Source organism: Thamnophis elegans, chromosome 4 (assembly GCF_009769535.1).
Source record: "Thamnophis elegans isolate rThaEle1 chromosome 4, rThaEle1.pri, whole genome shotgun sequence".
Lineage (NCBI taxonomy): Eukaryota > Metazoa > Chordata > Lepidosauria > Squamata > Colubridae > Thamnophis > Thamnophis elegans.
Window position 1 is genome coordinate 84,729,587 of NC_045544.1, and position 16,884 is coordinate 84,746,470.

The 16,884-nt window shown below is 40.6% G+C and overlaps 1 protein-coding gene across 1 annotated transcript in view; it reads right to left on the reverse strand.

Annotated features, from left to right (window-relative positions):
- LOC116506934 (calpain-14-like) overlaps nucleotides 1-16,241 on the reverse strand; it is a 35,068-nt gene extending 18,827 nt beyond the window's left edge. The window contains 10 exon segments of the mRNA XM_032214824.1: nucleotides 3,419-3,529; nucleotides 3,532-3,581; nucleotides 5,156-5,230; nucleotides 6,854-6,939; nucleotides 8,889-8,954; nucleotides 10,207-10,381; nucleotides 10,752-10,888; nucleotides 11,593-11,714; nucleotides 13,757-13,826; nucleotides 15,918-16,241. Of these exon segments, the coding sequence (XP_032070715.1) occupies nucleotides 3,419-3,529; nucleotides 3,532-3,581; nucleotides 5,156-5,230; nucleotides 6,854-6,939; nucleotides 8,889-8,954; nucleotides 10,207-10,381; nucleotides 10,752-10,888; nucleotides 11,593-11,714; nucleotides 13,757-13,826; nucleotides 15,918-16,166 (1,141 nt within the window). The 5' untranslated portion in view covers nucleotides 16,167-16,241.
- Nucleotides 16,242-16,884: the final 643 nt, after the last annotated feature.

The window sequence follows — 16,884 nt, forward strand, 5'->3', positions numbered from 1 at the left end:
AGCTTCACTCAGTTCCTTTGTCTGGGTTATTGTGGAGGGTAACTATATAAACTTAGAACAATCTGCAGAACTCAAAACAGAGCAAAGTGATTGGGGCTACACTGGGATGGTTGAGTAACTGCGGTAAAAGAGAACCTGTGGCATTTTCAAGCCACCTTCCCCTTTAGGTAAAGGTAAAGGTTCCCCTCGTATATATGTGCTAGTCGTTCCCAGCTCTAGGGGAAGGTGTTCATCTCTAGTGCTGTCCGAAGATGTCTCTGTGGTCATGTGGCTGGCATGACTAAATGCCGAAGGCCCCCAGAATACCATTATCTTCCCACCAAAGTGGTTCCTATTTTCTACCTCCATTTTTACATTCTTTTGAACTGCTAGGTTGGCAGAACCCATGGGTGGGTTTCTCGCCCCGTTCAACCAGTTCGGTTGGAACGAGGCCGGCGGCGTCCTCGCGCACGCATGCGGCGTCCTCGTGCACACACGCGGCGCACGCATGCACACGTACTAGCGTCTGCGCGATGCTCCAGCTGCTCCTGGAGGATCGCGCAGGCGCTGTATGCGTTCTGCGCATGCATGGAAGCGCAGAATTCGTAAAAACCGGGTAAGGAGTGGGCACAGGTGTGCGGCGCGCGCGCGGGCGCGGGGGGGGGGCTTTGCCATTCCCGGAAGTTACTTACTTCCGGGTTCGGCGACCAACCGGATCGCAGGGACCGGTGCAAACCAGTTGAAACCCACCCCTGGCAGAACCTGGGACAAGTAACGGGAGCCCACTTCGTTATGTGATGCTAGAGATTTGAACCACTGAACTGCTGACCTTTCTGAGCAACAAGTTTCAAAAAGTCTTAGCCACTGAGCCACTGCATCCCTTGACCTTCCCCTTTTAAGAGCCTCTAAACCAGTGGTTCCCAAAGTGGGTGGTACCGCCCCCCTGGGGGGCAGTGGGATGACTTAGGGGGCGCTAAGAGGCAAGGGGGTGGCAGGGGGTGGTAAGAGGCAAAGGAGATGGCAGAGGAGTGTTGGAGATGGCCCCCTCGCAGGGTGCAATTCTGCCTGGGGCTCTGTTGGCTGCCAGTCATCTGAGCACTTCCAGAAGGGGTGAAATTCAGTCTAACATCCCAAAGACTGGAAGATTTTTCGCTCACCTCGCTTGCTCGTTCGCTCAGGAGACATACAGCATGTCTGGCTGGGGGGGGGGGGCAAAGGGGGGCAGAGAAAGAAGAGAAGAGCTTTTCCCTGCATTTTCTCCTCTGATCTGACTCTGTGTGTGCTGTGCGTGGAGAAGAGGTGTGGGACTGAACAGGGCTGTCCTTCGGCCTGCATTTTAGGGATTGGGAATGGTGCTGCATTACGCAGCGAGTCCCGATGTCACTGCACAAGAGTGCTCGCCTGCCTGCCTCTCTTGCGCTTTTAGAAATGGCTTTACTTCTAACTCCCTTTCTGGGACTGCGCTACAAGCCATCTCCACATTGATTGCGCTGCAGCTAGCGTGTGCAAGGGAGCCACCCCCCCAATCACTCTTGCACCTGCTCCACACGGATGCACTACTCTCAACTGTCTCTACCCCTCCCACTTTAGAAATGCAACACAGTAAACATGTGGGGGGGGGGAAGAGAGGCTAGCCCCCCTCTGCCTCCTTGCTCCATTCATAGAGGTGGCCTTAAAAAGCGAGGAGAAGCGGGAGGAAGGACACTTGGGGTGATTTCTCAAACTTTGAGTTGCAAAGTAATGTCATTGAAGGCTGAAACATAGGGGGAGATTGTGGAAAAGGGATAAGCATTCCAACATATACTGTTTTTAAAAAGTAAATTAAAAAATGGTCTAGTTACTATCCAAAGTTGGATATTGTCACATACAGGAAAAAACAAAGCAAAACAAAATTCTGATAGAACAACGTCCCATATTAGAAGAAAATGCTGTCCAAATGTTCCCAGTATGCCAAACAAGATGTTTTATAACCAAATGGAGTCAAAAACACTGCAGTTTGTTTTAATAAAGTGCCCTTCCTATCTTGATATTTATGCACAGTGAGACCTTTGTCACAGATAAACCGGATAATGGCATCACTCTTAAGTTGTGTGAGTATGCATGAGCTGCAAGGCTTGTATTTTGCCATAGTATCATCTACAGCTCCATAAGTACTACTAGGATTTTGACCAGCTGCTGGGCACCAATATATTGAGGAATACGGAAAGTTCTGATCACATGGAGCAGTGTAATGAGCATTTCTGAATGGGCAGGTACCACAGAACAAAGTCTTCTTCCTTCTCTACCCTCACCCCACCCTGTTATTTTGGGGAAAAAACAGAAAGCAGCAGTGTGTGTTGTGAATGATCAGGCATGTACTGTATTACACAGAATTACTGAACAGTCAAGTAGTTACTAAATTTTACTGAGTTTACTAAGTTACTAGTTACTAAGGTTCTTGAAAATGACTATCAGACTTTGAAAACCTGGTATCACTGGATCATGCTCAACAATTTTGTTGAATTAACATTAACTAAAAAGGTTTTTTAAATTAGATTTGAATAAATGTGCAATTAATTGTTACAGTTTTGAATTTACTGTTACTATCTTCCTTCCGTCATGCAAACCACCCAGTCACATGACCTTCCCAGCCACGCCCACCCAAGCCATGCCCACAGAACTGGTAGTAAAAAATTTGAATTCCACCACCGGGTGGGGGGCACCGAGGATCAGTTTGTAGCACCAAGAGGGCGATGGACTGAACCACTGCTCTAAACAAATGATATAGTCCTCATTTAGTAACCATTCATTTGAAGCTACAATTGAAGGCACTGAATGAAGATGACTGACATCTCATCCTCAAAGTTGCCATTGTTGCAGTGTCCCTGAGATCATGTGCTCGCCACATGTGAACTTCTCTGCCTGTTCCCACAAGCAAAGTAAATAAGGAGGTGGGCAGGAAGTCAAGAGTCCTAGTCACTTGTTTAGTGAGGTCCTGCACTCCTCACTTAATATTCACAACAGGATTGTTGTTGCTAAGCAAATGCAGTCACATAACATCATACTTTATGATCACATCCCTTAGCAATGGGCATTCGGGTCCGTATTACCATTGTTAAGCATGGACTACCTGCAATTTGTCTGTTGAAGGCAGTTCATATTCTTATCAGTTCCTGCTTGTGGGAAACTGCCCACCAACTCTGCAAAGGGGGGGAAATCACTTTTTGGGGAGCAGTCTTATGTTAAGCTGATGTGCATTCTGAAGTACATCATTATTCAACAGAAATAGCTTAAGAAGTATTCTTCAGCTAGAATTAACTGAGCATTTTGATATCCTGTCATTCAATATTATATAATTGTCTTCAAGTTGCTCAGATGACATTATTATAAGGGAACAGAGGCACAGCTCCTTAAATCAAGGGATTATTTTTTCAAACCTCATCTCCCCAGAAAGTCTCACCGCTGAAGTTCTTCCATTTGCCACCTGCTGTGCTTCCTTTGATCCATTTGCCAAACTGCATGGAGCACATCCACTTCTTCCCATCTTCCGGACTCATGAGATCAGGAGTCATTTACAGACACTCAGATCCACAAAATGAATTTTCAAGTCTTCCAGTGACATCCTATGATTAAAGAATAAAAGGCCCCACCTTGTTTTATGACCAGATAGGTAAATCAGGAACTTACTCTTTTTTTAATCACCTGTCACCTTGTCTAATTAGCATTGACCAAGCGGATAGGTAATGCAGATTTGAGTAAAATGCCTGACATATCATTAGTGCTGAAGCATGAATATGAGTGAAGAGTGAAAAGGCAAGAGCCACAAAATTTCCTGGGGAATGTTATTTGTTAAAAAGCATAACATTAAAATCTATGTTGATATTGCCACCTAGTGGTAAAATCTTATAGCATGAAACCATGGAACAAATAGCTTTCTGACACATAGTTATGGAGCATGTGTGAACATTTGTGCATATGCATAAAACCATTGTGCATATTAAATGCTTGTGTGAAATGTATGCATGTGATTACATATGTGGTGACAAGAATGAATGTATGTGGAAACGTGTGACAAGCTTGTGCTTTCATAAATGGCCCTTTTTAAACCAAACATAAACTACTTGCAAAATTTCATTGGTATAGGTTGGAATAAGATGTGTCTGATTTTATAAAAGATTTTAGATTCAAATCTCATCTTATCTCATCCAACTCCATATAGGAAATGCAGCAATAACTGTAACTAGTCCACCACTTTCTGAGACTACACCAACTCTTGTAGTTGGGAAGTTCGTCTAATATTTAATGAGGAATCTGTATCTCTGCAGTTTCTTACCATTAATTTTAAGCCTCCATTCTGGAGCAGTGGAAAACAAGTTAGCTTCATCTTTGCATAATACTCTTTGGAAGTTTCAAGATAGCTGCAATAAAGCTTTCTGAAGTGGTATATAAGAATAAGTTCTATTGCTATCTTAATGCTTTATTTTGCGAACACATGTGGGAAGCCATACTCTCCCAGAAGAATTAAATATTTTAGGAAATATTAAAAGGCATAATATTGTATTTCCCTAAAATAAAAATAGAGAAACATGCTCTTGGAGGACAGATGCAGTGGGTGGGGGGGCATGTGGCGAGCAGGCAGTGAGTGGGCAGGTAGGTGGGGTGAGCAAGCAGGTGGGCAGGGCAAGCAGGTGGCGAGGAGGCAGGCAAGGCAGGCAGGGTGAGCGGGCAGGTGAGGCGAGAGCACGGCGATGCGAGTGACAACTAGGCAACTGGGCACGGGGACAGGGCCAACCAGAGGTCATTACCAGTTCAGCGAATTACACCAAATTTCCCCTACCGGTTTTCCTGAACCGGTTGCAAACCAGCTGAATACCACCCCTGATTTCTGATTGCTAGAACTTAGGGTATCCTGGATTGAGTAAACCTATTGTGGCTGTGAAAAGGTTAGATGAAGCAGTTCAACTGGAAGGTGATTCAAATGAAGCACATCAGTGGAGAAAGTTTGTGATATTCACCCCATGAGGGATGGGGCAACATTTTCCCTTTTTCATCTTTCCCTGTTTCAGCCCCACCACTTCTATTCAGAGGCACAAACTTAAATGAAGAAGATTGTTCAAAATAATACCGGTACTGAGCAAAAGCATCTGGGAAAAGAATAGATTGAAAGACATAGCCATTTATTATTTCATGAAAGTACCAGAATTCTCCATCATCGGAATTTCTTCGTAGCAAAATCTTCTCTTTGGGGCTGAGCAGCTCCCATTTTCCAGAGCTAAAGTAAATGAAAAAAGATGATCGTAAAACAGAGCTCACTCAGTTTTGATGCATTAAGAATTACAGGTTCAGTGAAGGTCTGAACTCTCAGGCAACACATTCAGTTCAGAAAGAGCTTCTGCTGAATTACAGCTTTTCTGGCCACCCAAATTACCTATTCTCATTTCTCCAGCCCTAAATTAACGGGGCATGTTTATTTGCCTGATATATAATGTTTAGGTGGAAAATTGCATTACAAAATTCAGAGGATATTGACATTTTCAGATAATACCTGAATTTGATTGATTTGTTACTGGGAACCCCCATTTGTCTATGGTACTTGGGACCAGCTACTCTATTACTAAATAATGTGGTTATAAGGCATGAGGTCAGGCAACCATGCCAATTTACAACAGCAATTTTGTCAGCCCCAGTTGCTCTTCTTAGGCAACTACATGTGATTGCCATTTGCGATCTCCCGCCAACTTCCCTATTGACTTGCTGTTAGAAGTCAGCACTAAAGTCACAAATAGTGATCATGTGACCAAGAGCTGGGTTGCTCCCGGTGCAGCCTGGATCGGGCGAACCAGTAGTAGTGGCGGTGGGAGGCTCCGCCTACCCACTCAGACATTTCTGCACATGCACAGAAGTGTTGTGCGGGAGAGCACCTGAACCAATAGTAAAATATTAGCAACCGACCACTTATGTGACCCTGGGACACTCTGATGTCATAATTGTGAGCCAATCACTGACCACCTGAATCTCAATCATTTATCCTCAAGGAAATCCACAACTATGATGACTCATTCAGTACGTCATACAGTGCTGAATGAGTGGATGTTAAACAGTACAATTTAAATTTAAATGTAAAAATGCAATTTAAATTTAAACATGAAAAAATATATAACTTATTAAATTCAATGTTTTCCCTCTTCTTTTATCCTAGTTAATCCTCAAAATGTTTTTGCATATAAAGAAGAAGCCTTAAATAATGTTTTAAAGAGAAGTCAGCTGATTTACTATGTAAATTTACTTTCTATGGATTCCTCAATATATTATTGTTAATATACAGGATCATTTTTACATAGTTAGTGCATTAACATTCTGTTAAACTACAGATAAATTTATTGCTTTGCTATTATTAATTCTATATCTTTAAATCAACAAATAATACTACTATCACAACTAAAATCAGTGCTATCAAGGAAAACTTTATCAAAACTTTATCCGAAAAAGATTCACTTCCTATGGATTTTTCTCAGCCCCCATCATAACTGCTTATAGAAGTTGCTGGTATTCTCACTTTTGATCAAGACATATTTAAAAGTCTCCAATTAATTTGGGCTATTGAAGTTCCTCCTAAATAAATAGGAGTCCTGAGATTTAATCTGTCTTGGGTGAAACCAAGGAAGTTATAAAGTTTCTTTTTCATACAGCTGCACCACCATGTTTTATTTTCTGGTTTTTTGGTGTAATGTGTTTAAGGTTCACCCAAGTTCAGTTCCACTAGTGCTGTCTGATCTTTCAAACAGCTCAGTGTTGTGTTCTAACTGATGACCTTGTCTGTGTTAATCTCTGCCTGCGGGTGGCATTGAGGTTGCATCCATCTGAAGTGTCACTTCATTTTGCTGTAAGGACTCACCTGTCACTCCAATCCCCTTTCCACTCAACTTTTCCCCAGGGATTTCTTAGCCTTACTAAATTTTCAGGTCCATGTTTGCATGTCACCTTTGGGAAACAATAAGAGATTGGTACAGTAAGAATTATTCTTCAACTTTTCATTGCTTTGGGTAACTATAACTTTCTAAGTAAAATACATGATATCAGTATGGGTTTAGTAAATACTGAGTAACTTGTTGCCTAAATATTGCAAGGGCGTTCAGGTTCCATAAGTCCAATTTTGTCTTCTGCCAGATTTTGATCCATTAATAAATAGTTTGCCATTTACCAAAAGAAGCCAAATGTACAGGTGACGTACTAGAGAACTGGGAAAAAGGCTATGGTTCTGACTTTAAAGAGGATAATCTATATTAGAAGGGGTGCCCTGTCTAAAATACAAAGATAAAGAACCATAGAGAGAGCTATGAGGAATCTGAAGTTGCCCATCAATATTCAACATTGGAACTATAGACTGTACACAGAAATAATCTAATTCTAGTCTTCTTTACCACAGTGAGATATATTTGTAGTATCTATTATTCAGCATACTAACCACCTGGCTGATTTCACATACCATGCTAGGTTAAAATGTGGTTGGGTGGCTTGCATTCAGTATGCAAAGTGGAAACTAGATATAGTGCAGTGGTGGGATTCAAAACATGTTTACTACCAGTTCTGTGGCCATGGCTTTGTGGGTGTGGTGTGGCTTTGCGTGTGTGGCTTTGTGGGCATGGCAGGGGAAGGTTACTGCAAAATCCCCATTCCCTCCCCACCACACTAACCTGCTTTCCAGCTCTGTTCTCATGTTTAGAAGATCAGCTGGGAGGCAAAGGGGCGGGGCCAGCCTATTTGCCAGTTCTCCGAACTACTCAAAATTTCCACTACCAGTTCTCCAGAACCTGTCAGAACTGGGTGAATACTACTTCTGATATAGTGCATGTGCTCAGTATTTTGGCCATATGATTTTTAAAAGAAAACACTAGACCCCCTCCATTTCCCACTGTCCTCATTTTAGCAAGATCAAATTTCCTCAGCTTAGCTTAGCTACTGTCAGCAGAGCTCATGAATAGTTACTGCTTTTGATGTACACAAGAGGCTAGCTATTACTCTTCTATCTTTTATTCATGCCATTAAAGGGAATATGGTAAAGCAGCACCGCAGCTGCCTCTGTGCCTTCACAGGTTTTGCAAAATATCATTCATAGCTTTGGTCTCTATGTGACAGCCCTACAAAGGTTTTTGTGCTTCCCCAGCCCCTTCCTCATTACTGTGAATTTTCAGTCAGTTAAAATTGAAGTTAGTGATTCTAAGTCTAGCTAAGGTAAGAGGAAGGGGGATTCAGCTTATAATAAATAAGAAAAATGCAGATTTTTGCCTAGTGTTTTTCTGCTTAGCTCTAGTCCTTTCCCTGCTCCAAGTGCAGGCCCAAACATATTCCTTAAAGAATATTCCCTAAGAATCTTTTTTGTCTTTGCTACTGAACATCAGCTTCAGAATTGTTCTTCATTTTGAGGTAGAAGATGTACACCAAGATCATCAAATATAAGTTCTTAAACTGGCATCATACTATTGTTTTTAAAAAACTTCACTAAACTCTTTCTTGAAGCTTAAGAAACGTCTTAAGTTTTCATACTACCTGGATGGTATGAAAAGTTTTCATACCACCCGTCTCAACATTGCCTTCCCACTTGCATTAGTGCCCCTACTACAGTGCCCTTTGGCATACAAAAAATATTAAATCTGGCCTTCAGTCACCAAAAGGTTGTAGATATAGCAAGCTAAACAACAACAGATAACCAGAAATACAAAATGAAAGCCAGAAATCAAATAGTCAGGTGTGAGTCAATAAAGATATGCATTTATCTCAAAATGATGAACTGTTGGCTTCATTCACTGCTTAAAAATGCTAAATACACAGCTTATTTCTAAATTTCTTCCTTGTCATGTAAGACAGAAGTTAAGAATATAAACCCATTAAGGAAACCATGTTTGGAATTATCAAAGCAAGCGTGCGCTTACCTTTCGAATGCCAGTCACAGCATAGGCGTGACCAGCCACTAAGCCATTTGCTAGGACTCTTGTTGGCTGTAGGAAAAAACAAATCAACATATTTCACCATGCTGTGAACTATTTTCTTCCTGCCTAGTGGAACCAATACAGTTTTAAGAGAAAACAACAGGTACTTGATCCATTCTGAATATTTGTAAGCAGTTTGAGCTAAACTCCCCACTAAACTTTCTGCAAACTATTGTGAAATGATGGGGATGATTCAGCTGCTGGATAAAAAATGTTCATCTTAGAAAAATTAGAAAAAAATTGCTGAGCTGCAGCATAGTGCAGAAAAGGAGAATAGAAGCAATATCTTTTTATCTCCACATATGAAATCATCAAAATCTGATTTTAAATAAATTACGTATTTGTATAGAACTGTGATGGCAAACCTATGGTAACTGTGCCACTGGTGGCACGTGGAGCCCTCTCTGTGGGCATGCACACTGTAGCCCAGCCCAACTCCACACGCATGCATGTGCGCCTCCTGCCAGGCAGCTGATTTTTGGGTCTTTGCTGCTCATGCGGGAGATGCATGGACATGCACAGAGGGTGGAGGGGTCATGTGCACATGCAGGAGACACAAATGCATGCACGGGATGGGGGGGCCTGCATACATGCATGGGAGCAGGGGTGTGGTGCCCCCCACGTTCCATTTTTTGTCCCAGGAGGCTTCAGTGAGGCCTGCTAGACCCAAAATGGGGCACAGGGGGTGTCACACGTGCATATGTGGAAGGAGAGCATGGGAGGGTGTTGCGGGTGCATGCACAAGGGGGCATGGCATGCAGGGGGTGTCGCACACAAATTGCATTATGGGTGTGGGCGTCCGTGGGCATGCTGTCGAGCCTGCACGCTTTCAGCATGCAAGGAAAAAAAGGTGAGCCATCACTGATATAGAATACAATACAATTTATATAACTCCTTCCAAAATGTTTCTAAGACAGATGGGGCTATAGAAAAGATACTCTTAAATGACAAATAATTTATGTCTTTCATTAATGCAAGTGTTTTAGGCTTCCCCCCCCCCCAAAGTTCTTATAAAGTGATTCATATTCACCTTATTCTTTTTTAATACTATTTTTTAGGGGACATTTGTGCTCTTAAAAGAAGGCACCAAAAATCTTGTTTTTCATCTCCTTTATTAGAATAATCTCTTTTATCACATAATGTTCTTTGCTGGGCAACTAATAGAGGAAATGTCTCACTTACTTCAATAAATGACATATAGGGAACTACAGGATAATTTTTTTAAAATAATAATGTGAGAGAAAAGAAAGAAAGCTCTTACCCCTGCATGAGTCTGGCACCCCATGAGCGAGCTGCTGTAGGTTGCTCTTATCAAGATGTCCCAGAGATCAGGTGATGCATCAGCCAACTTTATTGTCATATTAACTCCCCCTGTGAAATCTACCAGCGCTTCCGACACTTGCCCAATCTGTAGATCTTCATAAGAACCACACAGCCTGCCAAGAGAATTTTGCCAGGTATTTTTAAAAATGAATGTTAGACTATAACAGGGCTCATCAACCTTAAACCCTCAAGGAGCCACAAAGGTCGCAACCGGAAGCCCCCCGTTCAATTCTGGAGCTGATTGGAAGTCCAGTTCTCCCACCATAGAGTCTCCTCCTAGCATGGCATCCTTTTTCTTCTATCTATCCAAACCGAAAGCCCTATCAATTGTGGAGCCAACCAACGACAGGGAGCCTCAGCAGAGGGATGAAAGAGCCATATGTGGCTCCAGAGCCACAAGTTGCCAACCTCTGGACTATTATAACAATAGATTTTAAATAGACTGAATAAGATCCATAATAGAATGCTAAGGAAATCACATACTTGGCATAAGCTTTTTCCAGAAGAGCTCCCCAGAATAGGTTCTTATTAGCAGAAGAAAGAAAAACAAGCTGACCAGTTTCATTTACTGGTAGTCGATCATCTACTACAACATCAATCCATTCTCCAAAATGCCAGAACTGAAAAAAAAAGGGAAGGGAAAACACAATGATCATGCTCCTATTTCAAAGACGGAGAAAGGGCATTATCTAATCCTGCTCATTGATGATCAAACCATAACTGCAGGAAAGTATAAGTGAACTTTTTGCAACAGTAATATGATAATGATCAAAACAATAATGTTTGAAGAGATGAGTTCGGGTTATATGAAAGTCAGATGGATCTCCAGGATCTGAAGTGATAAGGAGGAGCATGCATTTGATAAAATTAAAGCACTTCAGATGAAAAGATTTTTCTTGCTTGAAAAAGTTAAGTATCCAGACTACATAATGTTTTTGATTTGTTTCATGGGATAATGTGGTCATTTTCCTCCTTGCAATAATAATCCTTATCACAATAATCTCACATGCATCATTGTGCAAATGAGATATGTATTATGTAATCTGCACCTACTATTTCACATGACTAATATAGCATGGTACATAAATCATGTCATTCATGCAATGACATCATGACACATATTTTCCCTCTATTTTATTATTCCCTTGTGCAAAGGCCCATATCAATGGCAATTCCTATCCTAAACCTCTAAAGAGAACTACGTTGATGAAGGCTAATTCATATATTGACAGAACTGCCTGAATTATTGATTACATTTACAGAAATCTGACATTTTTACTGTTAGGATGTTTCATCAGATAGCTGTACCGAGAATTATGCTCACCTTGAAATGAAATATTCCAGCATATTTCTTCCTCTCAAAGCTCTGGTTTCGTGGTACCACATTAAATAAAATGTCTTCATGAAATGTTAATGCTTCCACTGCAGCCAAAAACCAGCAGTTCTCTGTACCAAAATTAAGGAAAACAGACGGTGACCTAAAAACTGTTTGTTCACCTTATTTCAGGCACTAAATAGAAGGCAGTATACATTCAGGTATTTATTACTTGTATAATTAACCAGGAACTGACTAATAGAGGCCAAATGTAGCTTGGTGCCATATTCTGTAGAATGCATTTCATCTTCAGTAGTAAATTTGTAACTGAAGCTTAGGTTAGAAAGCAGAACTTTTATATTTCTAGTGAAATTTTATTTGGTTATTCAATTTGTATAACTGCCCATTTCATATCTGGACAGCTCACACAATTAACTTACAAAAAAATTCTTTTAAAATTGCATGTTTGTTCCATTTGCATATATTTATGGTTGTGTGGTTGACTTTATATTTTTATTTTTATATTTTTTATTGCTGGAGAAATCCCAAATGGGCAGCAAAATGTCCTTTACTTAAATTGGAGCAATTGGTTTTAATCTGCCTTATTTCAAGTCAGAACCTTCCATGAAATTTAATTATTTTTCATAGGCTAACTTTTCTGAAAATTTCATCTAAAAAATGTATAGCCATTTAAGCTTATACTGCACATATACTAAATAAGTAGAGGCAGAATTCTAATAATTCCAAATATAGGCTACATAGCTCAATTTGGAGCAGCCTATTTTCTGCCCAGGGACGTGCAGTCACTAGAGGCAGGGGAGGCGTGGCCTCATCAGTCATGAGGAAAAGGAAAGAATTTTAAAGAATAATAATTCTTTAATTCAAGGTAGTTGCTTCCAGACTCCAAGTCACAGTGACTTTGAGTCTGCTTAGTGTTAACTGTAGGAGGAGGCTAGAGAACTATGGGCCTCCTTTGCATAAGGAATTTTTCGCCTTTTAAGAGTTAAGCAAGGATTAAAAAGCGAAAAATTTTGTATGCAAAGGAGGCACGTGATTCTCCCGCCTCCTGATCTGGGAGCAGTGAATCATGCCTTGCAGTTGAGCAACTGCGCAATCTAGCAGCAGGAGCCTTGCTTGTAAAATGCGCCTGTGTTGGAAAAGTTCATGCTCTGAGCAAGTTCAACTGTCCACTTTGCATCACGGGAGCCGCCAAGAGCAGAACCATCTATAGTCAGAAGACTTAGAGGTCTCTTATTTCAAAAACTCTCCCTTAAGAATGATTAAGTGTGCATTAAGACATTATTGTTATTATCATCCCCAACATGGGAAATTAAAGCAATCTGCATATGGAAGCCACTTGGGAGTTTATGGCCAACAAACATGGTAAGTGAATATGAGGCTACTGAGAAGTAAAGCCCACAGACTTAACTGCTGGGCTGGCTGCAGGCCGGGGCAGCGGGCAGGCAGTGGCCTTGGTGGCGGCAGGGCACTTTGCATCATGGGAGCCGCCAAGTGCCTTTGCTGCAGACCCAGGTATGGTGCTGGGCTGACTGCAGGCCAGCACCATACCCGGGTGTGCAGCAAAGGCACTTGGCAGCTCCCGTGATGCAAAGTGTCCCACCCCCACTGAGGCCAACATTCACGCCACCACCGATGCTGCCACTCGGGCACTTTGCGTCACGGGAACTTCATCGGCCACCACTGCTGCTTCCTCCACTGCCGCCACTTTCCCCTCTGCCCTGGCCGCGGCTTATGCCGCATTTGGAGTGCTGCCCTTTGGCAAGACGTAGAGCCTGGAGTCCCTGCTGGACATCATGGTGCAGTGTGTGGCAGAGAAGTGGCCCTTCCAGTGGGTAGAGGAGCGGTTTGAGCTCATCCTGGAGCCTGTGCAGTGCCGCATCGTCTACTGGTCCTTCTCCCCACATCAGCCCTTCCTCTCCCAGTAGCTTCTCCTCCTTTAAACCTCTTTTTGCCCACTGTCAAGCCGCTTTTTTTCTTTTTGCCTCACCAGCCATAAGCTTCACCGCACATCACTGTTTCTGCCAGACCATTCCAAGTTAGAATGGGCTTTTCCCAGAGCTACTATTCTTGAAATAGATCTGGTAGACTAAGCTAAACTTGACACATTCTAAATATTCACACAAAAGGCATTCTCTCTTGAAATATTTCTTACCTATCGGTCCTTGACATAGTGCAAGCCTTTTTTTGTTGGTAGAATAAAAGATTGGATTCTTATGCAGCTCCTGCAATATATAGGTATATATAAGCCACTTTAAACCCATACAAGACTATGTTTATACAATGCCTTATTGTATAAATACATTTATAATATTATAAGCGTTTTTGTTTTGCTATAGTATGAAACATGTTGAAACTCAAGAAAGAAGTGTAACATAGGGAGTTTGTAATCTAGCATATAACCAAGGATCAGCCTAAAATTAAATAAGTGTTTCCTGCCAGCATTATAATATCTGATTTAAGACCAGTCCTAAGAAATCAGAATAGTTCTGACCAAGTGACTGTTTTCATTTCTGAATTGAATAAGTCAAAACATAAATACAGTAGCATTTGGTAGTGATGAATATTTAAATGAGAATCAAAAGAAGGCCTAGAAATGTGATGAGTCAAACTATTCTTAGGAATCAATGTTAACAGAACGTGTTTGTCATATAAACATAAATGTTCAGCCTGTTCATTCTTTCAAAGATAAAGTGGATATATTTTAACATAATACATCTTTTGTTGATACAGTGTTTATCCCTCGAGCTTTCACAATCAGATAATTGCATTCTTAGTTTCCCTGGAACTACTGAAACTAGTATTATTCTTGTAAGAAAAAATGATAATCACTCAAAACCGCATTTATATGCCCAAGAATAATACATCTACCAACAAGGAAATATCAAGCCAAAATCCAAAGTTAAATAAAACCAAAAATATCAGGCATTTCATGGAAGCTTGACATTCAGACAAATCAACCATCAATGGATATATATTGTAGACATAAGCCACATGTATACATCATTCAAAAGAGATGATAAAAAAGCTAAGAAGGAAATACAAAGAGCAAAAAAATATCCTCACCACCACCTACAACCAGATAAGGAGGGATTAACATCAGAAAAACAAAGAAAAATAATGTCTTAATCAAACTACCAACGAGAGAACCATTATCAAAGATAATATTATCAAACATCACTAATTGCAACTTCACAATATTGAAAGAAAAGCAATAATAAAGGGACTGGAAGCTGCATTGTGCACAAAGGGCAAACAAGCAAAGGCAAGCTACTTTAACCTAGCCTAAGCAGAAACTTAAAAAAAAAAAAGAATAGCCACTGGAGGTTGTAATGGCTAAATGGAATCTGAACTTCTAGAGATAAGGATAGTTTGTTTAGTTAACAATCCATTAATGAATCAACAGCAAAAAAATTAAAAGAAAAATGAGGGCAAAGGCACCGCTAGTCTGCAACAGTCAGCCACTGGAAAAGAGAAGTTCAGTTAGAGCAGGCTTAAGAACAGAATAAAGTGCCAGAGTTCATCCTCTCTTAAGGACTTAAGAAGTTTCACATTAAAAAATAGCACTTTTGAATTGACGCTAGAAAACACAAGAGTAGGATATATTTGCAATGGGCCGGGAATAACAGGCACAATGTAACCTCCATTCCTGCATTCAGAAAACTGAGCCTCTGGTACAAGCAAGGGGTTGAGTAGAAAGTACAGATCTACCCTGACTGTGGTTCTCTGAAGTATGCAGTTAATAACTTTCTCATTATCTGGTCTTTTTTAAAGCTAAATTATGTGGCCTTGAATTGCAAAGCATGTGTTATACCTCCACAGGTAGTCTTCAACTTATCATCATAATTGAGCAGAGTAAGTATATTGTGCCAGTCTTTAAGCAGGTCATCACATGACCAACACAATTTTACAACTTTTTTTATGGCAATCATTAAGTGAATGGCATGGTTGTTAAGCAAGCCTATTGTTCACAATGGGTGGTTTTTACTGGAAACTGAAAATAAACATTGGTTTCCACAATTTAAATTGTGACTCACAGTCACAAGACATGAGATGTTGCATACAGCCTTAAATGCAGGTTGCTTGCTGAGCTCCCAAAATACAATCATGTGACCATGGCTGGGTATTGGAACTTCAAATCCAGGTCATAATTGTCTTTTTCAGAATCCTTCATAACTTTAAATGGTCACTAAATGACCGGTCATTAAGCAAAGACGATCTTTGTAAAACAAGTCCTCCATACTAAGATTTCAGAAAACCATTTTCTTTTCTTTCTTTTAATAAAATGTTCCCATAATACAAATTGCATCACTTACATGTGGCCTCTTCCACTGTATCTTTTGGGGCAGTTTCTGGAGCAATGGTCCTGTGCCTATGGATCTCACATCTGCTGGGAAGGACAGGTCTTCAAACAAACACCCTTTCTTCAAGCACTCTGCCAGCAAACTGTGATAGTTCTGTTGGCTAAGATTATTGGGCTCTGCAAAGCTTTTTGTCTTCAAGGGTCGCCATTGCTGTCGCTTGCTCTTCTGTTGGTGCATGCAAAATAGCTGCCGAAAAGGCATAACTATGTCACACAGTGTTGTTCTGAATCTGCGTAGTGGTTCTAACTCCCTTTTCCAAAGCTAGATGTTCTTCAATCCAAATCTGACCTGTTTGGAAAGATACCATAAAAAGTGAACAAGTAAATAAGTAAACAAGCAAGCAAGTTCACTCATTCACTTGCTCTATGGCACTTCCCAGGCTATTAAAACATTGTGGGATGTGTCATATTAAGGAACAAACTGGGTTAATTTTTCAATGTCACATTTTAAAAAGCAAGCGACAAATCACGTACCCCACCCTAAGTTTCTGGGAGGGAAAGTACAATTCCAGAGAGAAAAGAGATAGCATACAAAGCACATGAAAAACTGCAGAAACAGTCATTTTAATCTGGATTTCTAAAGAATGCCTGACTGGTGTAGATCATGTCATGCTTTGAAAAATGGTGCATATTATTATTAACTCTTCTTTGAAACCACACCAGAATTATTCTGAAACCAGTAAAAAATTATCTAAGCTGGCATATGTTCATGTAGGTCATGTAGATTTCAGAATCAACTTTTAATGAGTAAAAGGAAGGAAACAAGTTGAGCATATAATAAGCCACAGAAATTACAAGTCTATTAAACAAAAATATAGTTTATTCTTATTTAAAACAGAAAAGAAAAATTAGTTTTAACAGCTTTGTATTTTGCAGCTAGATTCCTGACCATACTAATCTTAACAGTTTAAAAACCAAAC